Source organism: Hyperolius riggenbachi, chromosome 8, assembly GCF_040937935.1.
Source record: "Hyperolius riggenbachi isolate aHypRig1 chromosome 8, aHypRig1.pri, whole genome shotgun sequence".
NCBI classification, from domain to species: Eukaryota; Metazoa; Chordata; class Amphibia; order Anura; family Hyperoliidae; genus Hyperolius; species Hyperolius riggenbachi.
In genome coordinates, this window is record NC_090653.1 from 217,098,034 (window position 1) to 217,124,607 (window position 26,574).

At 42.0% G+C, this 26,574-nt stretch overlaps 1 protein-coding gene across 4 annotated transcripts in view; it reads right to left on the reverse strand.

Moving 5' to 3' along the window:
• RABGAP1 (RAB GTPase activating protein 1) overlaps positions 1–26,574 on the reverse strand; it is a 281,195-nt gene that overhangs the window by 177,934 nt on the left and 76,687 nt on the right. For all 4 annotated transcript variants that reach the window (XM_068248160.1, XM_068248159.1, XM_068248157.1 and 1 more), the window contains 3 exons: positions 15,582–15,756; positions 13,403–13,496; positions 9,180–9,330 (listed from right to left, as the gene is read on the reverse strand). In XM_068248160.1, the coding sequence (XP_068104261.1) occupies positions 9,180–9,330; positions 13,403–13,496; positions 15,582–15,756 (420 nt within the window). The remainder of the gene's footprint in view (positions 1–9,179; positions 9,331–13,402; positions 13,497–15,581; positions 15,757–26,574) is intronic.

The window sequence follows — 26,574 nt, forward strand, 5'->3', positions numbered from 1 at the left end:
TTCTGATCTTTGTTCTTGGAGTATAGCTGGAGCAGCGGTTGCTACCAGCTATCTCATCTAATCTGTCTTGCCTGGATCGCACTCGCCTTGCGCTAGTGCTGCGGATCCGTCTCTCTCACCTGTTCCTGTTTTCGTGTATCTGTCTTGTCTGCTGCGGGTGCTTGCTGAAGGCTCAGTGAGGTAGCCGTTGAGCAGGCGCTCGCGTCCTCTGTTTCATGTTTGTCTGTCGGTGGTTAGTTAGGCGTACTGGTCTCTGTTGTGCTTAACACGTGGAGACCGCGCATAAACGCGTGCACTGTTGCGAATGAGTGCGGTGTTTGCGTTTAGTTAGCGTTTGTTATTTTCCTTATCTTCTCATTGTATATTTGCTGTGCCTTTGCTACTCTCGTGCTCTGCCTTGCTGTAGCCTTGTGTCACCTCTGGCAATCGCCTCTCTCGCGATTGCGTTCCTACTTCATATCTGCTGTTGTGCATGCACCGTCGCGGGTTGGCGACTAGTTTGGTGCACACACATACAATCTGTCCCTGTGCTCATTCTCTTTCGCAATCGCTTCTCTTGCAATTGCGTTCTCACTTGGTTTCCTCTGTTGTGTGTCCACCGTCGCAGGTTGGCGGCTAGATTGGTGGACATACATACATTCCTCATCTGTGCTTATTCGGTCTTGTGTCGCTGTTAGCAACCGCCATCTCCGGCGATTGCCTTCTCACTTTATCTTCCTGGTTGTGTGTTCATCGTCGCAGGGAGGCGACTAGATTGGTGAACACACATACCCTCTGTCGCTTTGAACTCTCTCTTTCAGGGCTATCTTGCCCTGCGTTTCTTCCCTTCGTGCAATTCCTGTCTTGCGTCTGTGGCAGGGCAGAGGAGCTGTTCCTCTGCACTGCACAGCTCCACCTGCCGACAGGAATTTCCCTTTACAGGTGCATTGCACCTTTTGCTGGGTTCCCTCAAATGATACGCTTGTGGAGGATTTCCGCAGTGTCAGCGCACGTCTTGTGTGCTGATCACGGAGAGAATTCCACAATCGTTACACTTAGCTGCTTTTTTCTTGCCATAATACAAATTCTAACAGTCTATTCAGTAGGACTATCAGCTGTGTATCCACCTGACTTCTCCACAACGCAATTGAAGGTCCCAACCCCATCCACAGATTCTCAATTGGATTCAAGTCAGGACTATGACAAAAATCTGACAACATTAGCTGTATGCTTGTTTCAGGTGTGCGATTAATGCTACAGTCACAGTGAGACGCTGCAGAGCTGTGTTATAAAGTCTTATAATGCAGTTTACAGCACTGCAATGCTAATCCTATAAGACGTTCACAGTGCACCGTTAGCGTTGCATTGTAACATGTAGCGTTATGGTAACGCACTACTGCAGTGCATTACCTCTAAACTCACATTATCAGGTACAGGAAAGCATACTTTTCATTGCCTGTATGCTTTACTGTACCTTCTGTATGCCACGATAACGCAGAGTTAATGTGCATAACCACTTTTTTTTGCGCTGCATTGTAATGCTGTGTTGTGACTTAAACATCACAATACAATGCAACGTCCCACTGTGAATAAGCCCATAGACATTACTGACCAGGAAGGTCAATAGGAGAGTTTAAACGAGAAAAAATATGGCAGCCATCATATGTTCCTGACATTGCATTCCTTTTAATGTTTGTTCAGGTCCCATACAGACAGATTACGACATACTGAACTTCTTATCCATTCTGTGTCCTCACAAGTGTTTTTCTCAGTCACACAGATGTAAGGAGTCTCATCAACCAGAGACACAATTTTCCCCACTTACAATTTCACCTATGTCAATCAGCAAAAACAGCTGGACTGGATGAAATCCTCAGCTATAAGAAGTAGACAACCTCGGCTATAGGTAGTAGAATAACCCCACAGGCTGACTTGAGAAAAGTGATGAATGGACAAGCTGGAAAATCATATACAATTGATGTAGTTTCCTCAAACACATTCAAGTACCTGTAAACTCTCCCCCCTTCCATTCCTCTAAATTAATGAGGAGTTAGTAGGTCAACTCTTCTCTGACCCCTCTCCATAAACACTCAGTTCTGAAAATTACATAACAAGAATGTATCCCTACAACACGATCTTGCAATAGGCTCTAAACTCTTCCTGTCATGCCCAGAGTATTCATTACCTTCTGTCAGGCCTAAGCAGCTTGCTAAATTGTAAAAGTATTCCAGCAACAACAAAGTTCCTGCAAATTCCTTCACTATTGTCTACACATTGAGTTTATTATTGTTCTAGAACACAATGAATAGGAAATGGTGGACTGGCACAACATGCTAGAGACTGCATTACGCAGTGCTTTCTTTTTAGAGCGCTTAGAAATGACAAAAAAGGTCTGATTTTCCATTAAAGCAGACCTCCAGCCCAAAAAAAATAAAACAACAAAAAACATATTTTGACAAACCTCTCAAAAGAAACCTGAAGCAAGAAGTATATGGAGGCTTCTAACAATACCATTTGCTGGGCAGTCCTGCATTAGTAATCTCTGAATCAAAAATCTGAAAGATTAGCCCCATGCTTGTTTTCAGCTGTGTATCACAAACGTGATCTGCATACTTGTTTATAGTCTTTGGTTAAATGTTTTAGAAGCAGAGACTAAACAGAACAGCCAGGCAACTGGTATTGCTTAAAAGGAAAAATATGGCAGCCTCCACTTCCCTTTAAGAAACTGCTGCCTGTGTTCTTGTTGTGGAGATGTTCTCTCACCTCCTGTGGTATCCCCACTATCAAGACGTGCGTGAATCTCTCCAGTGATAGTAAAAACAAAATCCTGACACCTTCTCACACTACTAAAAAGACATTTTCATTAATGCTTTGCCATTGGAAAGATTACCTCACCAAGGGTGGCTACACACATCTAATTTTGTTTGACCAGCAATTTTACCACTTACATGTAGAATGAGGGACATTTTGAATACTATGAGCAGATTGCATCGGTAAGTTCACATACTGCATGGGAGTGGTAAAGTTGTCCAAGAAATCAGAAACAGAAACCCTGAAAGCAAAACAAACCTGAAAGGGATGCCAATATTTTTCTATAAATAAAATGTTTTGGCTAAGTTTCTATTTTAAAGCATAAAAATACACAAAAACGAAAAAAAAAACCAGTAATCCTAATCATCATCATCAAGATAGCATGTCTATTCAAACGCAGCAAAATTACAAAATGTCACTAAATTCAGATAATACATTTCAAGCAAACTTCAGCCTGCCGCAACGCAGGAGATCACATTATGACAACTGTACCATATGGGTCTTCTATTTCTTGGACAATGTGACAGATGTGACTGCTGTTTTATTTGTACTTTGGCAGAATATGGTCACAAAGGGCCAAATGCAGTTGAGGCCAAGAAACATTGTCCCAACTTGGTCCCTTTACCCTGAAGGATGACCTCCTGAGCCTCCAACATTAAAAAGAACATGTCAGGTCAAACAACTAATACTTCCATACTGTATATTCTATAGCAGACATCTTGTTATTTGAGGTCCACACCAATGCGTGTTATTTAGGGTTGACTTTTCTGCGTCGGGTGACTTTTTTCGCAATGAATGATCTTTTATGTGACATTGTGTACTATCATTTATAAAAAAATTGTGTTAAGCAATGTTTAACGGCGCACAGCGATCGCAACTGTCATGTCGGATCACTGAACAAGTGATCGTTCAGATCCCATAGACTTTTGCAGTAATTTCAGTAATCGTTCGTTTTCAGCGCTTGAAGATAAGCCAGATGGATTGGGGAAGGATTGTTCATCGGCAGAGAGCCTCTGATCCATCTCATTTAAACAACTTCTAATTAATATAGGATTGAGAGGGGCTCTGGACTTTGAGGGCTCTGCTCAACAGAAAGGTTTGACTTTTCTAGCTCAGAATACCCGGGCAGCTCCGAGTGATCCAAAACCAGTAGGAAAGTAGAGAGACCAGATCCATTATATAGCTTAGCACCTCCCCTGTAATACCAGAGCCTTGACTGCCAGTTTAACAAATGGGATGAGACCTACACCAATGCTACATGAGAAGATTTGTAGCTGTGACATTTCTATTGCCAAGAGACTTGTCACTAAGACAAACGACATGGTTTATCTACAAGACAGGAAAGTCTGCACTTTCTACGCAAGGAAGCCCCTGGGATCTAGAGACTTGCCACATATGAACAGGGGATATACGTGTTCAATTACTCTTTGTGACCTCATCATTTTATTAGAAGACGGACAGAGGTCAGGAATTGGCCAAGGTTTTTCTGACATCTGTACACACTAAGCCTGGGCTGTCTGGAAGTGAACAATTTGACTAATTCTCATGTAAAATGATGGAGAGCACAGCAGAAAAAGAAGGGTCTGCTTATGTTTTATATCATATCTCCATTCATTTCAATGCAACTGCTTTAATTTAAGGTATCGCAATGATAGCTGATAGCTAAACATAGTTAAATATGATTAAAGTACTAAGGCAGGCGTGTGCCTTGTTTTTAATTTAAAATGCACACAGTTTTCTGCACTGCACATACAGTAAGCCATGTTAGCATTATTGTTATTTATTTATTTATTTATTTAATCGCCTAGCTTGCTGGGTTTGCAATAGTGATTTCCTGTGCTGATGTTCAATGCAGCGTGGTTGGACTGAATAGAAAACCTTGCAATTTAGGAAAGAAGAGCAAGTACAAGTATACCAATAAAACGGTTTTATACATTGATCACAAAACTATATCCTAGCTAATAATAGGCAAGTGTCCCTGCGTGTGTCCGTGTGTCAGTGCTTTTTAGCACTGCGCATGTGCAGAGACAAGAAGCAGAGACACTGGCGAGAGCCGGAGGAGGATGGGGCCAGAAAGGGCCGGTCGTGTGTGTGTGCGCGCAAGGCGGCTAGTGGAGTACGCGCGCACGGCAGATTACTGACAGACCTAGCCCGTTTTTAAACGGGCTAAGATCACTAGTCTTTATCATAAACAAATTCATAAATCCTATATGGCAGTGATGCCCATTGTGTAGATCGTAATCTACCGGTAAATCGTAAAGGACTTCCGGGTAGATCCCACACAAACTGCCCGAGTGGCATACGCATCGTACTTGGATAAGCTTACTGCGATATGCTGTTCTGAAGTTTTGCACAGCAATGTAGAGGACAATAACGCTGTAAGGTGGGAAGCCATACATTTAAAAGCTTTCTGTGCAACTGCCGATCACAATTTTGCCAGACACTGAGCATGATATTGTAAGCATATTATTTGACTATTTGGTCAAGCACTGTTCTATTTGGCTTACTGAGGAGGACTATGGTATAATAATAATAATTCCTTTTTTTGTATAGCGCTTTTCTCCTGTCGGACTCAAAGCGCTTATGAGGCAGCCACTAGAGCGAACTCAGTAGGCAGCAACAGTGTTAGGGAGTCTCGCCCAAAGAACTCCTTACTGAATGGGTGCTGGCTTACTGAACAGGCAGAGCCGAGATTCGAACCCAGGTCTCCTGTGTCAGAGGCGGAGCCCTTAACCATTACACTATCCAGCCAGGTATGCATCTAACGGATTTGTGGCTTTGTGGTAATCACTGATGGGCTTGCATCTGTAGGCAGATTCTACCTAGTAGATAATTTTCAATTTGTAATTTACAAAGAAGCTCACAAGCTGAAAAAGTGAGGGGACCTCTGCTATATGGAATGCATACCCCAACACTAGCACTTCCCAAACATACAATCGCATTTAATAACCTTAAATGCCTCAGGTTTCTTATAATGAATACGGTTCAGTCAAAGCAAATAAGTGCACCTAAATCTCCAACAAATAGGTAGATCAGTTCCCCAGCATATCAGCTGGTATACTCAACCTCCACATAGCTATAGCCTTGAGCTCTGAGACTCACGAAGCATACATGTAACTCAGATTCGTCAAAGTCACTCCAAAAAACAGCAAACGTATTGTGTGATGTATATGGAACCTCAATCCAGAGGACCAAAAAATGTGTGCTTTTTGTTTCTACTGAAATTCCACTAATAATAGTAAAGAATGGGTCTTACCAAAATGTTGTCAGCCGCTCTGTTCACAGTGATGATCCTGCTCAATGGCTGCATAAAGTTGTGGACCGGTCTAGCCATACAAATGTGAGCGACAGGAAACCCGGCTCAGATGTCATATCACAAATGGGCAGTCAGAAAGTATCGATGGTACAACCAGTCCAGATGATTCCAAAGCAGGTAATAGAGCCAATTAAGAGAATTGCAGGTGCACACCAGTTAAGCCAGATAGCGGCTTGGTGTGCTAAATCTTTGTTCCACACGCTTTCCAAACTGAATTAGAAAGTCTGTGTTCTGTCCAAACCTCCCCCTAACCCATTATCAATCACAAGTAGTTAGCAGGGCAGAGTCGGTAGTGGGCACCAATCAATCGATCCCTCAGAGCACAGAGATGACCCTGCCCACCGCCTTCCGATGTTACAAAAGAAGGATCAGAGGAAGGAGGTGGGCCTAGACAAGTGAATGCACCGTGTAGAGGAAAGAACTCCCATTTTGCTTGCAGGTCTATACTTTGTGTACAGATCTTTGGGCCATGTGACCTTTTCCAAAAGAGACTGCTCTGGAATACCTGAATCAAGTATTCACCGTTACTTTCATAGCAAAATCTGGGACGGTGAACTAGGGCTTGATTTAGCATGGTAATGGTAAGCTCCACTATGCTGCTTGAGGTAGTACTTTTTGTACTTCAGCAGCTTGGAAAAAATTAAACAATTGTCCAGCAGTCATTTATCAAGTGTTTTGATCGACAGGTCTTCACTAGTTCATCAACTGCAAGGAATGAGGATTCAATTTCCTTCCCTCCTGCGATAAGCGATAAGGCATCCCTGCCATGAGGTGAGACCATAACCATCCACAGCAGGCAATGATGGGCTTTTTCTCTACAAGGCATCATGAATGAAAGTAGCAGGACTGTGTTTTTCTGTAGAAGATCAGCCCCGGTAACTGGCTCAGTCGAGTCACTCCGGGTTTACCGTGCATGCGCAGAAGACCCAGACTTGACCCGACTGAGACTATTACCGGGGCTAAACAGCAGACTGCGGGAGGACAGCAAGGGACTCAGACGGATTTATGCTGCAGGAGGAAGCTGCGGGTGAGTATCAAATCTTTATATTTCCTTTCAAGCAATACAGATTGCCTGGCCATCCTACTGATCCTCTGCCTCTAATGCTTTTAGCCATAGACCCTGAGCAAGCATGCAGATTAGGCGTCTGTGACTGACCTGTGACTGGATTAGCTGCATGCTTGTTTCAGGTGTGTGATTCATATACTAATGCAGCCAAAGAGATCAGCAGGACAGCCGGGCCACTGGTCTTGTTTAAAAGTAAAAGAATATGGCAGCCTCTATGTCCCTCTCACTTCTGGTGTATTTTAAATTTCAAGAACAACTTTCAAAATAAAATGAGATAAGCGAGTCATGACTAATTCTATTTTTATACCACAATTCACAGAAAGCTAAGATTATGAAGCATGAGGTTTGTATTAATAATAAGGCCATATGTAATGATGGCAAGAACGGTTTGCTGGTGAACAGTCCCTGTGTAGTGACCTCGGTTCTCCTTACAGGGCACTCCCAGCCATGGGCCTGCGATTAAGACGCGTGCTGCTGGGTCAGCACCTGTGCAATAGTGATGGACCATGCTGACCCGGAAGTAGCTCTGAGGTCACTACACAGGGACCATTTGCCAGCCAACAGTTCTTGCCATCACTAGTCATATGAAAATACAGCACAAGCCCCTTTCATTACATACAGCTAAAGCACAAAGCCTTGTTTGGAATCCTTGCCTGCAATACCAGACCTCCTTACCTATCTAAGTCTGTAGTAACTAAAAGCGCACAGTGATCAGCACATTGCTTTATGATCACAAATGTATAATCTGTTCCATCTTCAAATCCTCCCTGAACTCACTGCTAGGCTGCTATGCTGCTAGGGAAGAAATCTGAGATCAGAAAAAGGAAACAACATTAATGCTTCTCACCAGGCTATAGGTAAGAAATTGATCTTAGTTTATCACCATTACATTTAGTATAGTGTTAGTAGGGCAAGGGACTTGATGCAGACAAGGCTTTAAGCCCGAAGTTACTGATAAGCTCATTCATAAATTGAAAATAAACATGTTACAACACTTGCTGATATACCATAGATATCAAACTCCAGCCCGCGGGCCAAATCTGGCCCTCGGAGCCATCAAATTTGTCTCTCAGGTGGTTCCCCACTTTGCATTATGTTTGGCCCACTCCAGTCCACCAGGGAAGTTATATTGGAGGTGAAGCCCTAGATCACCAGAGAAGCCATTTGAGGAAGGAGGGAAGCACTAGACACCAGGAAACTGTACATGGGAGGAGAGGAGTCATGAGACGCCAAGGAGCTGTATAGGGAAGTCAGGGGGTCACTAGACACCAGATAGAGGGAGGAGCACCAGTAAACACCAGGTGTATGATGGAGGGGTCACTAGACACCAGGAATCTGTACAGGGGAGAGGGGACGTTAGACACCAGGGAACTCTTTAGGGGATGGAAGGGAATTATTAGACACTAGGGAACTTTATAAGGTGCCCTGGTGTCTAATAGCCACTAGACATTGAGATTGGCCTAAGATTTGGTTCAATGTCGGCCCACTTTGTATTGGAGTTTGACACCCCTGGTTTAGCGGAAGAAGGGGACCACTAAACATCAGGAAACTGTATAGGAAAGAAAGGACTACTAACCATCAGGGAATTGTATAGGGGATGGAGGAGGGCTATTAGACACTGGGAAGAGAGGTGGCCATTAGACACTGAAGTCGGCCCAGAACTTGGTCCTAGAGTTCAATTTTGGTTCACTTTGTATTTGAGTTAGACACCCGTGTGATATACAGTATTGTCATACGTAGTAAAAAGCTCAAGGTGCGCGGACAGGTCACGCATGTGTGACTTCAGCCAAAGTAACCGGGTTAACGGGGCCACCAGTGGACCATGTAGTGGACCCAGAGGACGTAGAGGAATCTCACAGGCTGGAGGAAGCCCCAGGTAGATGCAGATTCCAGATGCAGATTTTATTTTTTGTGTGCAGGGTCCCTTTAATGATTCCACAGGAAAAATAAACAGACTGCAATGGAATGAGTGGATCAAGGTAAAGCTATGTGTATCATCAGTCTTACCTTAGTGATGAGCAGTCTATATTTCTCCACTAGGTAGTCATTGTTGTGGCATCCGGCAAGTAACTGCCACACCTCTCCTCTGAGGGCCTCTGGCACACCACTCCTCACCAGTGCAGACAGCTGCTTAGGGCGCACACTCAGGTTTAAATGCCTGAAAACAACATTTGCATGAGAAAGTGCTGTAAACGCTCAGCATGTCCCAGTTTTTTGTTAAAAAAATATTTATAAATTGCTGATTATTACAGTTTAATCCATGTTCTCTGGGCATTTTGTGAATTTGTTTCCCATCAAAAACTACCAGCACAGTGCTTTACAGAAAGTATTTAAAGGACAAGTTAAGCGAGAGAAATATGGAGGCTGCCATATACATTTCCTTTTAAGCAATACTAGTTGCCTGGCTGCCCTGCTGATCCTCTGCCTCTAATACTTTTAGCCATAGACCATGAACAAGCATATGTAGATCAGGTGTTTCTGACATCGTCAGATCTGACAAGATTAGCTACATGCTTGTTTCTGGTGTGATTCAGACAGTACTGCAGCCAAATAGATCAGCAAAACTGCCAGGCAACTGGCATTGCTTAACCACCCTGGCGTTCTGATTAAATCGCCAGGGTGGCTGCGGGAGGGTTTTTTTTAAATAAAAAAAAAACTATTTCATGCAGCCAACTGAAAGTTGGCTGCATGAAAGCCCACTAGAGGGCGCTCCGGAGGCGATCTTCCGATCGCCTCCGGCGCCCAGAATAAACAAGGAAGGCCGCAATGAGCGGCCTTCCTTGTTTTGCTTATATCGTCGCCATAGCGACGAGCGGAGTGACGTCATCGACGTCAGCCGACGTCCTGACGTCAGCCGCCTCCGATCCAGCCCTTAGCGCTGGCCGGAACTTTTTGTTCCGGCTACGCTGGGCTCAGGCGGCTGGGGGGACCCTCTTTCGCCGCTGCTCGCGGCGGATCGCCGCAGAGCGGCGGCGATCAGGCAGCACACGCGGCTGGCAAAGTGCCGGCTGCGTGTGCTGCTTTTTATTTGATGAAAATCGGCCCAGCAGGGCCTGAGCGGCGACCTCCGGCGGTGTTGGACGAGCTGAGCTCGTCCAGACCGTTCAGGTGGTTAAAAGGAAATAAATATGCCAGCCTTCATATTCTTCTCCCTTCAGTCGTCCTTTAATATTCACAATTAGGGATAGTCAATTAGATGCAAAGAACTGAGAGTTGATGCAGGATTCTGCAAATATTGTATGCATATGAAATTTGTTTAGATTATTTTCAAGCTGCATACATTTGTGTGAAAAATGTACATAATACTGCATTAACTCGGAATTATCTGCATCTCATTAACCATCCCTACTCACAACATACCGGTACCTAGTTAAACAGATTCAATAAGGCCCCGTTCACACTTGCGTTTTGCCATGCAAACGGACCGGATCCTGATCGGATCCGGAACTGATCCGGATCGGAACCGTATGGTTCCGATCCGGATCCGGTCCGTTTGCATCAGGCATGCTTTAGGCTGCCATCCGGATCCGTGGGCAAAAAATAGCGAAATTTTAAGAAAAAACATGTTGGGGTCAGCAGAAGGTGCACCTGTAGAATCAGGTTCCTTCGCTGTAGGCCTCACCTCCACCTCCGACATTCTGCCAAACAGCTCCAGCACGTCTGTCACTGCTGCTCCACTCCAGACATGCTTGGCCCATGTGTCCCCATCCGAAATGGCCGCTTGGATACGCATAGGAAGTGGGGTAGAACGTCAGGTTTTTGTAGGCAGTGTGTTCTGTGCCTTCCGTTTCCCATTGGTTTCTGTGTTCCGGATGGTGCTGTCAGGCTCAGGTCCGGCTCCGGTCTGGGTGCGTGGGCCGGAGATCCGGACCCAAAAAATAGCGCATGTTGGAAAAGAGTCCGGAGTCCGGATCCGATCCGGCTCCGATACGTACGGAACTGACGCGTGTGAACGTCCGCATAGACTTTACATTGCTATGCGGAACGTACGTTCCGTTTGTACATTATGCGGTCCGGATCAGATCCGGAAAATCCGGATAGCGAACGCTAATGTGAACCGGGCCTAACTCCCCTACATTTTCATGAATGCATAAATATGGTTTAACATTTCAAATGTGGCAGCCATCTAAATTATAAAAAGAACCGTTTAAAGAGAAACTGTAACCAAGGATTGAACTTCATCCCAATCAGTAGCGGATACCCATTTTCCCATGAGAAATCATTAACTTTTCTCAAACTGATTATCAGGGGGGTCTGTATGGCTGATATTGTGGTGAAACCGCTCCCACAGTGTGATGTCAGCACAAAATCATTTATAAATAACTATTGTAAAAATCCTTTTTTTTTTTCATTATGTTATCTTTACTGCAGTTCCTCTTTAATGCCAGTCCCCTGGTTTTGTATAATAGTATAGTGTGAAGAAGTGTTAGTTACTCTGGGGTTTTACCGTATGTTGTTTGTGCCTCCCCCCATCCCCCCCCCCCCCCCCCCGCCCCAGGTAAGTTTATTTTTTGTTGTCATCTCTGTGACAGCTGGCACTGGCAGAGAAAGAGAGGGGAATCGCAAAATATACAAAGCAGAAACTCACTAAGCTCACTGAAGCAGAAGACCCCATTTGAGTTTTTTCCCATAATGTGGCATTTCCTACGTTTTTGGGGAGATTTCCACTAACTTCCAGTCATGAATATCAGAAGTGAAGGGAAATTTTTCCATCGTTAACCTAGGCAATGGTTTAAATCTGAACAGGGTTAATTATTCTCTGCACAGTTCAAACTACTTGATAGTGGTGTTCCAGCCATTCGTTAGATCACATTCCTTTGCAAGTCTATTCAACAAAAAAAGTCCAATATTGTTGAGAGATCATAAAAACTGTTCCTTCAATGTCACATCACACACAAGTATTAATATCAAACAGTTTGCTTACCTTGGTTTGGAACATAAAACACAGGCAATGCAGTGTCCCCAAAGCTACATACAAACTTTAGGATTTCCAGCTGGCATGATTCTAAACGATTGTTTTGGCCAAGAAAAATCTGAAGTGCATATAGGTGTCCCCCAACATTGCTGCCTCCTTTACTGCAATCATACAGCAATGATTGCTTCACCCAATACCCCTTTTGTTCTGCAGGGACTTCAAAGGAAATTCCAGCAGCACACGGCAGTAATGTCATAACCGCATTGATGACTCTGGTGATGACCATGGCATTCTGAACTATACATGCCATGTGTCTAGAATGCCATTCAACTCTCTTATGACAATGTATTGTGTGTATTGCAAGGCCTGTTGCCAGGAACTTATGTTATTGGCTTCTAGTTTGAGAAACCTCCTTGACTTTCGAGGTCTCACAACCATCTCTCTGAACAGATTGCCAAGCTCTCCACCACACTTGGTAGCAGTGGAGGGCACCTGAACCAGATTGGTGACTAACTGGACCAATGGATAACCTAGCATTTGATTGGCTGTTGAGCAACTGGACATGCAAAGAAGAGTTTCATATAGGCAGCTTGTTAGGTAGGTGTGTTAACTTCTGAACATCCACTCACCAAAGGGATAGATGAGGAATGATATGCCATACGCCAACTTTATACAGTAATAGAAAAAGCAGCTTTAGTATCACTATCCACATGACGTTCAATCACTGACTCTAACAAGAGTTACAGATTGCCCAGCAAGCTCATGGTGAGCCAGAACTCATAGGATTGTGTAAGGGGCCGAAAGAGATCAAAAAGTTTAAATGCTATGCAAAACTGAAGTTTGCCTTCTTAAAACAGAAAGTATTTGTGGTCATTCAGGTTGGAGTGAGCTCTGAGGTGTTCTAAAAATGCATGGAACACCTAACACCATAGAGGCATGGCATTAATCCATGCCATGCATTGATGAGGATCAACCAATCTGAAACAGTCTGTATGTATGTTGAATTAGTTTGGCTCTGTAATATTAACAAGCTGACACATCATTGCATTCCAGGCATGTTTAGCCATCGGGGCCAACAAAGAGAAGATTTGCATTTTCAGCAGTGATGCATTGTGGGACACCTCAGAGCTCACTCCATCCTGAATGACCACAAATACCTTCTGTTTTAAGAAGCCAAACTTCTGTTCTACTCTAACAAGTCAGCCTCTTGTAACTCCTGTAGAGTTTTGGTTGCAGCACCAATCATCAATTATCCTATAAGCTCATATCAGATACTGCAATACAAGTGATCACCTGTCAATACATATTTTCTTACCACTTTGACAGCAGATCTCCCCAGGTTTCTAGGATTTTCTCTGCACATTCCTTGGACACATCCCCAGAACCACTCAGAAGAGGTTCATCATTATCTAGAACGACATAAGGAGGACAAGAACTGAAGATGGAAACTTTGGTCTCTCGTGGCACTGTAAAAATATCAGCTGGAGCGAATGTTAAGGAGCCTCAATCTTTCCTGTTCGCAGTAACTGGCTTATGGTGTCCTGAACTACAGCAGGTCATACATTCTTCATTCTATCAATTAAAGATGAGCGCCAGGCTCCTTCTTTCCCAGAAATGGAACAAATGTTTCGCAGTGATTTTACCATTCACAAAAATAGGTTTAAAATGGTGGAACTGTAAAATACTATAAAAGGGCATTAAAGAACCATGTAAAGAGTTCACTTTGATTACCAAGGCAGGTAGCAAAACAGTTTTTTTTTTTGGACTCCTGAATTCTTCTATATATATATATATATATATATAAGAAAAACCTGCTACTGTAGCTTTAATAGCTACCTGTAATTACAAACGTAATCACAATTATCTGTTGGCACCCTTGAAACTGTACTGATACATTCTGGAGTGCAAGGGCATACCATATGCATTTATGTTTCTATGTACAGTTATCTTTAAATCTGATTTACAGTCTAGCACAGTGGTCCTCAAACTAAGGCCCACGGGCCGAATGTGGCCCCCTGAGGCTTTTTTGCCGACCCCCACACACAAATTGGATCACTTATAGATGCGGTCAGCTACATCTTTAAATTTTGGTGGTCTGCATATAGAATAGCAGTGCTGGCACCACCCATCCACATGGAAGCCAGAAAGCAGTAATTCGCTGGTTTCCAATCAAATTCCACATCAGGTGACAATGCTGTCCAATTGAACTGCAGGTTGTCACCTGGGTATGCTTCACTGTCTGGCCTGCAAAGACTTCTACATCATTTTATGTATACTCCGGCCCCCCAGCAGTCTGAAGTACGTTGACCCGGCCCTCGACCCAAAACGTTTGGGGACCCCTGGTCTAGCATAACATGCAAAAAAAAAAAAAAAAAAAAAAGACTTGCCCTTCTGTCTAAAGGTAGTCTCAGACTTACAAACGACCATCAGTGCGAAATGCTGGAAAATGTGAAAACATTTTTTTTTTCTAGAAGACCTTGTAATTCTTGAGAAAATCAAATTTAGAAAACCTTTTTAAACTGGTAAAATGGCATTTTGCTGCAACAGGGGGAGCAGAGATGGCACAGAGGGGCACACTGAAGACACAGAAAAACAGAGGTGACACTGGAGGCCATAGAGGAGGTACAGGGGACAGAGATAGCATATTGGACGTGTGCATCTTATATGCCTTATGGACACAATGTTATGGACATGTGATTTGTGTATTATATATATTATATAGATATGTGATATGTATTTTACATATTTTTTTTTTACAGTTGCTCCTGTTTTATACTGCCTGAGGAAGTGGACTACAGACCCGCGAAACGCGTTGCAAAATTTGTGGGAGTAAAAATAAATAACTTAATGATTAGTAATATTAGTGTCATTCTTGGGGTGGTAGATCATCCAATACCCCCTGTTTTATGAAATGTTAATGTATTTTATTCTAATTGACACCTCTGTAATCTGTGAGTTGCTCTCTTAAAAGCAGGCAACACATCAGCCTCAGCCCTGCAATGTCACCCGGGGGATTGACTCCCGATCCCTGTTGGAATACAATAATTGAGCATGTGTACAGGCCTCTAGACTAAAGACACATTACAGATGACTGGTACCCAATTACACTACTGCATGTATATAGCTTATGACTTTCCCTAATGACCAGATATTGAGGCACCTTGGATCTGTGATATGTAAATGACGCAGATTAGAAAGAACAAAAAATTATTCTAAAATTATTATAGAGTTCACAGAGTCAAAAGCCAATTATGAAGGCTCCTGACCTGTGCCCAGAGAAGACAATGTTGGATAAAAGTTGAAAATTGGTTAAACACAATAACTAGCACTCCAAGCAGAACATAAGCATTACAACCTGCATTAGGTCCGAGACAGAGGTTATCTACTGTGATGTTAATTTCACGGGGCATGCATTAGTAATGACATTTTAGACAGTACAATAACACTTTAAATACATTTGAAACGTGTTTCTTGGTTACAAAACGGTAGCTCACCTTCTTCCTCATCATCTTCAGGGGGTGAAGGTATGTTGGACCCCTGTGGCCCACACTGTGATAGACGTATTGAAGGACTGGCTGTAGTTTTCCTTCTCTCTCTCTCGGATTCACTTTCTAAGCAGATAACTTCATAAAATATATCACAGTTGCTCTTTCTCTCTTTTCTTTCAATCTGTAACAGGTAAAGTAATTTAAATATTTATTTCCTGACCTATTCTAATCGAGGTGAATAAATTACAACCTGTATGAATATGTAAAATGAACATTCATTCAGTCCAACAAGAAAAGCTACAATTGCACATGTTGCCATTATCACACTATAATCATAGTTGTGTCTGTTGATTTAGTTGGTCTCGCCCCCTTCTCATCGGACTGTCAGCCCCGTAGCCTAGTCTCCCCATTTCTGGACAACTCTGCTTCATAGATGCTGCACCTTGGGCCATATGCAATTCACTTTTTCACCTGAGTTTTCTCCTAGGAGATAATTTTTCATCTTTGATTTATAACTTTTCAGCACTTTGCAATGGAAAAAGTACCAAAAAGTAGTTGAAAAAGTACTGTAAAAAATATTTGGAGTACTTGCTTGCTTGTTGGTGGATTAAAAGGCATTTTATTGACAAGTTTGAAAATTTCAAGTAGGAGAAACCTCAAGTGAAAAAGAGAATTGCATATGGGCCCTCATCTCTTATGACTTACCCACGCTAATCTTGGCTGATTTTAGTATTTCAAACAAACATCCCAATAAACTCCCTCACAATCAATTTACCGTCCATCACCAGCTCTTTCATTCTAAAGATATGTACACAAATCCAATCCTTGATGACCTATTTTACTACCTCAATGTAGTATGAGAGCTTACCTGCAAAATCTGTTCACGGTTTGCAAAATCTGTTGGCCCTCTTATTACATGGAAGAGGTAAAATTGACCAATCATTTAGCCAATAAAAATTCATACCATACAATACATTGCTGAACACACATTTGATTTTTTTCTAAACTTTGCAGCCTCGTCCACCTCAGCAACTCAGCTTTTTCCATCTGACCAAAATATTTTAACATGAGCCTGGACACATCTTGCATTCCTTCAATCTTTCCCAGACCAGGGCAATTGCATAGAGACCTCCATAGTTGAAACCACATCATATTCTCAGGCTCCCTCCCCTTGCTAGCAACCACTCAATCTAACCTTTCCTGACCTAGCTGCCTCCCAAAAAAAAGAATTTTTTTGCTGGCTCTGAGACAAGCTGCTCGAAAAACTCAATTACAACTGGATCAACTGGGATATGTGATGGTACAGGTTAGTGTTGCACCATATGTTCGGGTTGAATTTGATGGACTGTAACCAGGCTAAGCTGCACTACTTTACCATAGCACTTACTTGTGCCAATAAAATACTTTGCTCTCATATCTTTGCAGGCATCCAACCCAAACCACCTTTTTGCCACATTTTAAATCCAACTTACGTCAAGTAAAAGAAATAACCCAATAAGATGTGAGATCTAAATTTAAAATACTATTCCCATACCACTCTCCCCATTCATTTGCTTTACACCAAAGCTTCCTCAGAGGCCAATAGAAGTTTTTACTATTGGCCTCTGAGGAAGCTTTGGTGTAAAGTGAAACAGCTGTCAGGCCTCCCTCGCCCCCACTGTGTACCCTGATGTGCCATACCACCGTGGATTGGATTAAAAGGTATTTTCTATTGCAACAATTAGTGCCTCACTTGCCTTTTCTTCAAGTGAAATTCACAATGACCTCTTAAAGGGAACCTAAACTGAGAAGGATATGGATTTTTCCTTTTAAAATAATACCAGTTGGCTGACTCTCCTGCTGATCCTGTGTCTCTAATACTTTTAGCCATAGCCCCTCAACAAGCATGCAGATCAGGTGCTCTGACTGAAGTCAGACTGGATTAGCTGCATGCTTGTTTCAGGTGTGTGATTCAGCCACTATTGCACACAGAGATCAACAGGCCTGCCAAGCAACTGGTATTGTTTAAATGGAAACATCCATATCCCTCTTCGTTAAGGTTCCCTTTAAAAACAAGTCACAAAGCAACTCTTCTCTCTTCTGGATCATTCCTCTTCTGGTGACACTATTAGAATAATAATAAAAAAGGTCCTGTCACAGAGTGCTGGAGATCCAGACTGGGGTTCGTGACTTAATACTGTATTGGTGGCCTTGATAAAGGGCTCCTGAGCATCCCCAAAACATTGGGACATTTTAACCTAAATTGCAGGCCACTTATTTATTGCAGGCCTCTTATTTTTTAACTTAATTCCACTCAGACTATTGCTAAATATTGTTTTACTTTAGGCCAAGAAACCAAAGATTGAAAAAAAACATACATTGTGTTCACTCTTAAAGCGGAACGAAACCCAGCATTTCTACTTTGCTCTAATAGATTATTTACAGCACATTATATACAACCAGCATTTTTTTTTTTACTAGAACTGCATTCAAAGGGTTAACACAGGCTTTAGAAGCTTCCCTTCCAGGGCTCTTTCACATCAGCCAACGTGTGCAGGAGCCGTTCTCCTGCACGCGTTGTCTGCCTGCGGCGTGTCGTCAGGTATCTGCGGTGCGACGCGGCGGCAGCTGGTAATTAAACCCGACGGAAAACGCCGGCTCGCGGGTGCGTTGGACGAAAAACTGCGCCCGGGTGCGTCGGGACCGCAACACATCGAAACGCAGCGTCGGGTGTGAAAGGTAAAATGAAAGCCTATGGACTTTCATTTTACCTTGGTTAACGCAAACGTTAGCCGTTTGCGTAACGCACAAAATCGCCGCAAGTGTGAAAGAGCCCCCAGCAGAGCTGGCCGCTTCTGAAACTTTACCTAATGTTATCTAATGTTTAATTGCATCAAGTGAGAAATGTAAACAAAGCCTTCTCTCACACTGCCAGCTCTGCTGAACAAAGTCAGACCAGCATAAATGCTTTCTGATTAAGTTAGAGGATGAATAAAGCAGTTATAAATAAAATGCAGAGTCAGCTCTCAGAGTAAAATTGGTGTACTTTAGAAATGTATAATTTCTAAATGAATAATAATACTTATGCACAAAAGCAAATATGATAACCGTATGGCATATAAAAAGTAGGAAACCATGTTTTTATTGAATATTATGTCAGGGTTTTATACCGCTTTAAAAGGAACATGAAGTGAGAAAAATACGGAGGCTGCCATTCCCTTATACACATTGACAGATGCCTGGCTGTCATGCTGATCTTTTGGCTTCAGTTGATTTTGAGTCAGGCAACTGGCATGGCTTATTAGGGAATAGAGATGGCAGCCTCCGTATTCCTCACACTTCAGATTTCCTTTAATGGAAACAATTTGCATAAAGTATACTCAACTGAGTGAAGCTTGAAGTACTCAAATATGACAAGACTGAATACTGTACAATTAATACTGCATGGTGTATGGCCGTCATAAAGTAACACTGAAGCGGAAAAAAACCTTATGATATAATGAGTTATATGTGAAGTACGCATAATTATTAGGCTATTAGTAGCAAAGAAAAGTCTCAGTTATTTTCAGTAATACCTTTTTTCTATAACGTTGCATCATTCTCTAATATTTGCAGTTTACAAACTACACTGTATTTTAAACTATGAAACAGAGCAGAGCTAATGACTCTTTGAACGTCCCTGTAGTAAAACCTTATCTGAAGCTGTCTTTCACTGTTTATTTGATGTATAAGTGCTTCAGAAAACAGCACTGTAGCTGACCCAAGTTGGGTCGGAGAGCTCAGAGAAGCTCTTTTGCATAGATAACAGCTGAAGTTTCTTACCTCTTCCTGTAGTGGAAACAATATGAGACTCATATCTGTGCTACTAATGTTCTATTTCTTATGCTAGGTACACACCATACAATTTTCTGTTAGATTCACCTGCCTTATCGATTATTTCCAACATGTCCGATCTGAATTAAGACCGTTTGTGATTGAATTTTGTTCAGTTCTAAGAAAATTGGTTTAAAAAAACGATCTGAAAAAAACGATCAAAAAAAGATCAGAAAATCGAAACATTGATCGAAATTCAGAACAGACATGTTGGAAAAAAAAAATCGATCTGGCAGGTAAAGCTAACAAATCTAATCTAAATTGTATGGTGTGTACCTAGCATTAGCTGTACTACACTACAATCTACTATCTTATAAGTTTATTTTCACTTCAGATTCCCTTTCAGAATTGTTATAACCTTGAGCTTCTCTCCGCTTAATTCTAAAATGCTACGACACTGACTGTTGTGATAATTCAATGCTAAGTCTGTATTGTTATATAAGCCCCTTGATTAGGCAAAGTCAAATAAATCCATTTTAAAAGTACCTGGTCAAGATTCTCCTTTCAATTTCTGCACCACAGACTTTCATTGCTAAAGGCTGCAATATTAAATCAAGCAGCAGTATCCCCCACAGAGCCTAAGATTACGGTAACTTATTCAATGCATCTGCTTCAGATTACAAAACAAATTGGTAAAACAGATTTTTTTTTAATAAAACCAGAAACTTGACTGATAATGCGTTTTATGTATCACAGTCTGCTTCCACAGATCAAATAACAAAAAAGTGTCTGAATCAATAAACAACATTGGCACTTCTTTTAGAGATAAGCCTATTTATTTATGTTTTATCCAGCTGACATGATCCCTTCCACACATCACATCTTGGGACGCCTCATCCCTTCCAGTAATATCCCACACCAACCCCCTCTGCTCGGTGTGTTGGCCATGTATGTTGGTTCCTTGGAACCCTTACACCCCTCTCTCTTTTCCTGGAGAGAGACCTACATTGTCGAAGACTAAAGAACCCGAGTGAGGACGGGCTTTGCTCACCAGCCTTTACACTGTGGTTAACGGTCTTGCAACCTATTCTTGTGAGAATTCTGCACATACTGTTGTTGAGTGTCCCATCCCCCCAACATGCTACACTATCAGGAGCTCCTGGTGTCCCTGTCTCATTTTTTTGTCTCCTTTTGAAGGTCCTCGGACTCCTTTGGTACCACACCCTCTAATTGTAGATAATGTTTGGACATTGGTTGCCAAATTTAACTTTCTCTGTGCCTGGAGATAGGTCTTTAAAGCGGACCCAAACCAAACATTTTTTTAATTCAAAACATTTAGTTGCACCACTCTGACACATACAAAGATAAATAAACACTCCTTCCATCCTATGAGCATTTCAGTGCATGCTTTTCACCCTTCTCTTTTCATAACTAGGGTTATACAGGTGGCAGCCATTAGCAATTCCTCCTTTGCTGGACACCATCTACTTCACCAGTTTGCCAGATTCTGTCCCGGCAATATGAAAGGAAGGGAGGGGTTCCTCCAATAAATGTAAAATATTTTATATTTGTCACCATGCAGCTGAAAAAAGGCTGCTATTTAATAATATAATTTAGAAAATAGATTTCATTTCTGAAATCTTGTATTTGGGTCCACTTTAAGTAATACTGCACTTACCACAAAAATAATCAGCCAGCCCTTCCCCCCCCCCCTCTCGGTTTGTATTGCATCTGCAGCTTCTACTGTAATTGGCTTTGGAGGCATGTGCTGACTGTGGTACAGTGCCGTACCCCTGCCCCATACCTAAGGATTCATTTTTACAGCAGAGGGCTTTCAGCATTGCATCATCACGAAGGGGTGGAGAGCTGACAATGTTTTAGGTAGATACAGGCTATAGAGTGTAACAACGGCAACCCAGGGCAGCCTGGCAGCATGCATTCCCTATACTGCATACCTTCCAGTAACACTATTAGGCCCATATGCAATTCACTTTTTCTCCTGAGTTTTCTAGGTGATATTTTCACACCTTGTCATACGAGGCTTTTTATACCACCAGCAAGCAGGAAAATACTCAAAATAATTTTGATAGTACTTTTTCACCAACTTTTCTGTACTTTTTCAATTGTAAAATGCTTAATTAGTTATTTTAAAAAGAATTTGAAAATTATCTCTTAGGAGATAACTCAGGGGAAAAAATGGAATTGCTCATGGGCCTTGGTCACTCTCTCTTCTCTGTATCTGAACTACACTTGTGGGTTTCAGTCTGGCTTTATCCCTTAGTCACAGGCAGTGGCTTTGTTCACCCTTGGTTAGTGCTAGGCTCCGTTTGCTGGGCTGTTCTGGTACTGTTTTTTTTCTCACTTTTGCACAGAATTTATCATTTATTGTATTTATAAAGCGCCAACATATTACGCAGCGCTGGACATTAGTTTAGGTTACAGACAATATTTAGGGGTGACAAACAGCAATATGACAATACAGGAATACAAGAAAACCAGATCACACAGCACAGTATGAGTACAAGGTAATGCTTAGTCAGTCACTGGATGGAGCATGGAGATTAGGCAAGTTAGGTTCACTCAGATGCATAGCATAGGTTCACAGTAATGGAGGTGCATGATCAGGTAGGACACAAAAGGAGGACCCTGCCCAAAGGCTTACAATCTAGAGGGAGAGGTAGGGACACGAAAGGTAAGGGACCAGAGTTCAGCTGTGGGTTTACAGCACTTGTAAGGGGTGGTAGGCCAGAGTGAAAAGGTGAGTTTCGAGGGCCTTCTTGAAGATGTTGAAGGAGGGGGCTGCCATAACACAGAAGGAATTATTTGGCATTAGCACCTTCTTGGCAACCTATATTGCCAACTTACTGCACTTCTAGCACTTCAATTACCTGGCTATATTTGATAGTTATATTGACACTACAATTGGATGCATGTTCTGCATTATGCATAATACTGCATTGCTATTTATTGTGGACCCCACTGCGTATATTATGTGTTTTTAATTGTTTTTAATAATATTGCTGACTAATAAAATTGTTATCTGGTTTATATTTGGATCTGGTGGTTTTCTTGAGGTCATTATATAGTTTGGATATACTGCACATTCCTTGATTATGCAACAATTCATCTATTTATGAGTTATACTGCTAGTCCTTATAGCCTTTAACAATGGCAACCCATGATTAAAGATGTGCTATGAACTGGTCCCTGTCAAGACACAACCTGTATTTAAGATTTATGAAAATGAAAAATTAGGCAAAGTAGGCCTTTCATAATATCCTCTCCAGAAGGTCAAGGGTAGAGATAATATGCTGAGGATATATTGGCATACAGATTATTTAAAACCCCATCCAGAGGCTACACTCTATGTTAGCATCTAACTTTTTTTTCAAACTTACAGGTTTCCTCTAATAAAGGTCGGTATCCCCCTAAATCCAACTCCACTGGATTTTGAACTGTTTATTAATCAATGATGAGCGCAGCCAAGCTGAGCGTAGTGCGCTCTCACTGCAACATGTTGTGCATGGGAGGGAGGGGTATGGAGGGGAGGTGATTGCTGCAGGACATTGCCGCTGTAACTATAGAAACCACAGAATCAATCTGAGCCATTAGCTTTCAAGCAGGGAGGAAAGGAGGCATAGAAGCCGGTGATGTACAAATGGCAATATGTTACAAACTGCTGCATAATGTTGAGGGGAGACAATCTTTCTGCTTGATGTGGAGAAAGCTAAATGTAAACTCACACACACGATAATTGCCTTTTCTCTCTAGTAATCTGTTCTGTTCATTTTGTGAATATGGAACTGAAATGAAAAGGGTTAAAAAAAAAAAGAGAGACTTTCATGAATGTGGAGTGACACTGATCTTTACTGCAGGCTGCAGCACACTGTGAGCTTACAGTCCCTTCTTCTCATCACTGCACTCAGTAGCTTGGGGGTAAAAGCTGAACCTGAATTTTACCCTCTAAACCTAGGTGAGTCTTATGGTCCAGAGCGTCTTATGGTATGAAAAATATGGTAAATGACTTTTCTCCATTGTTCCTGTCACTTACAGTAGGTGACAGAAATCTGACAGAACCAACAGGCTTAGGACTTGCCCATTCTCAAAAGCACTTAGTGTATGGTAGTTGCTCAGTCCAGCTGCCAAAAAAAGTGTGCAGCAAGCTGGAAGGCTCACCAGCATATTTGTGTTAATCCTTTTCAGGGAGTGTCTTTATAAAAAAAGAAGGCCATGCTGCAAATTCCCCTTGAAGAGACGGACAAGCCCAAAACCTGTCAGTTGTCAGATTTCTACTTCCTACTACAAGTGACAGCAACATAGGAGAAAAGTAATTTATGGCTCATTTTACTCTGGAAAAACAAGCGTTTACATGTATTTTAAATGTTATGACTTTCGCGATAGTGGTCCTTTAAGGCTGCCCTCCTCCGGTGAATTTACGTGTTTTTATCATGTGCTCTCTTCCCATTTTACAGGTTAAACACCATGAACACCTTTGCATTGGATGAAGTGCCTCTCTAGCATGCACTAGTGTCAGGCACTGCCATTGCTATTTCTGTACCAGGATTGGGCTACTGTCCCAGCGTGTCAGCAGAGAGCCAATCAGCAGTCCCATGAATGAAGGGTTTGGATTGGTTGCCATCACCATGTGATGGGCTAAGTATGTGAGAAAGTTGTGTGATCCAGCTGTGTCACTGTGCTGGTATTCCTGCTTGATTTAAAAGAAGAAAGTGATTGTATGGGAGGGAAAAGTGGTAATTAAAAAGTAAAATGTTATAAATAAAAGTAAACCGTGTTATGGTTTCTTTGGTAGCACAATATTAAACCCATATTTCGCAAAACACCCACGTGTTTTATTTCATACAGGTTGGGAGAAACAAAAGATGATCCCAAAGCCTGCATCTAGGCAATACAGTATATTGTTAAAGGGAACCCGAGGAGAGAGGGATATGGAGGCGGACTTATTTATTTTGTTTTAAATAATGCACATTGCCTGTCAGTTCTGCTGATCTGCTGTGTATGCACAGTGCAAACCATATATACCAGGCTGTTTTACTTGCTTTATTTTGCTGCCTGAAAGAGTCAATTTTTATGCATGGAAGTGACATATTTTATCTTGTCGGGAATATAGTAAACATTGCTGATAAACAGATTACAGCCATAAAAGTTTTCCTGGCAGAATACAACTTCTGAGAATGGGGGGGGGGGGGGGGAGATAGAAAAAGGGCAGTAGTTCATGTGTTTACATTCAGGGAAACTAAATAGGCTGCCAATGAGCAGAAGCAACATTTACTTTGTAAGCGTTACACATTATTTTCACCTCGGGTTCAGTTTAAGCAAAGACCCTGAACAAGCATCCAGATCAGATTCCTATGACAAATCTGACAAGATTAGCTGCTTGCTTAAGGTGTGTGATTTAGACCCTGCTGACCAGAAAGATCAGCAGGAGTGCCAGGCAACTGGTATTGTTTAAAAGGAAAATATGGCAGCTTTCATAGGTCTCACATCTAGGGTTCCTATTGAAGGGAACCCTAACTGAGAGGGATATGGATGTTTCCTTTTAAAGAGAACCTGAACTGAAAATAAAAAGTCAAAATAACCATACCCAGGTCATACTTACCTCCCGTGTAGTCTACTCCTCAATCTCTTTCTCCTCTTCTGTGTCCTGTTTGTCCACTGTGATCAATGGATTTCTCTGTCCTCCATTTCGAAAATAGCCATTACCCCATAACAGCTTAACAGTAAGAATTACAAAAAAAAATTGTGTCCACCCAACAAAGCAGTTAAAAAGTCATTAACAGTGCAACATTCGGCTCTTATAACGAAGGTATAAAACATCCTCAACCATGAAGGGGTTAAATAAAATGTTTTTATTAAAATATATTTTATAAAGAAAAAGGAACAACTTTAATTGAGATTTCCATGATTTGGTCTATGCGGTGCTAGCAGCAGGTGGGCTTCTGTGAAAATGCAGGTCAATTCATTATTCAGCATCAGTGTGCAGCGAGCAGCAAGAGTCTAATGGAAAGGTCGACTACGGAAGCGAGATAAAGACTTGTAATAAATTAATAAACATGAACTTCAAACATACACTGGGATGAGTGTGTTGCTATTAAAGGACAAAAAGGGATCAAAATGAATAAAACAAGACCCAAATAATTGCCTCATTTCATGGTGAATTCATTAGCATGCAAATAGCATATCTACTGGAAGAGGTAAGTGGAAGACTGAAGACATGGTAGAATCTGGAAAATGTCATAGAAACCGCACTGCTTGCAGCCATGTGACCACAGATGTGTTATTCCATGCTGAGACACTAAACGGTTTTCTACAACCTTGTTTAAAAGGAGGGTAAGTACCTATTCCCTAATGTTTCCTGGTAAGAACCTTCTTTGCCAACCCTGCAACTCAGGGCTCTCTACACACCACTGGGTTGAAACAAAGATTATTGTGAGCTGAAAAACCTGCACATGCATTAGTGCAAGTTACCCCACCTTGCTGAACGTCTGATTTATTATTACAACCATAAGACGTATCCCACATACAACATTGCTTATCTTACTTGTCCACTGCAGCCCTGTTAAAACAGAGTGGAGGCTTTACAGGATGCTGAGCATTTTCAGCTCCAAGCAATAGGTAAAAAAATAAGAAAGAAACATAAATCCCAATTAAAAAATGTGGCACTTTTTCTTCAGAGGAACTAAATGATATAGTGACTCCCTTTAAATATACCACATGGTATCTTAAGGCACATATAGCGGGCACTTTAGGCCCCCTGGACGTTGGTCTATAAATATGAGAAGGACAGATGTTGCCTTCAACGACGGTGGAAGAAGTAACTGGAGTATCAATAGATAGTTTGACCAGAGAGTGGTTGGGGTGGGGGGTGGGAACTGGGGGGCGGAGGGGGGGGGGGGTTTGGGGAGGGGACATGTTACCACTTTGGCTCAACCAATGCATGTGGCATTGTCAGTTTATCATATTGTTCTTTTACCGTATGTGGATTAATCTTGTTGGTTTTAAAAAAGTAATAAAACACTTTGGAAAAAAAAATGTAGCACTACAAAGATTTTACCAAATTTGGTAAAATCTTTGTAGTATAAGGGTAACAACCAATCGACCATCCAATTCGATTATTATAATTTGATTCCCGATTTGCCTCAGAGAACCAAACAACTTTAAACCACAGAAGTGGATTTGCATTAACCAC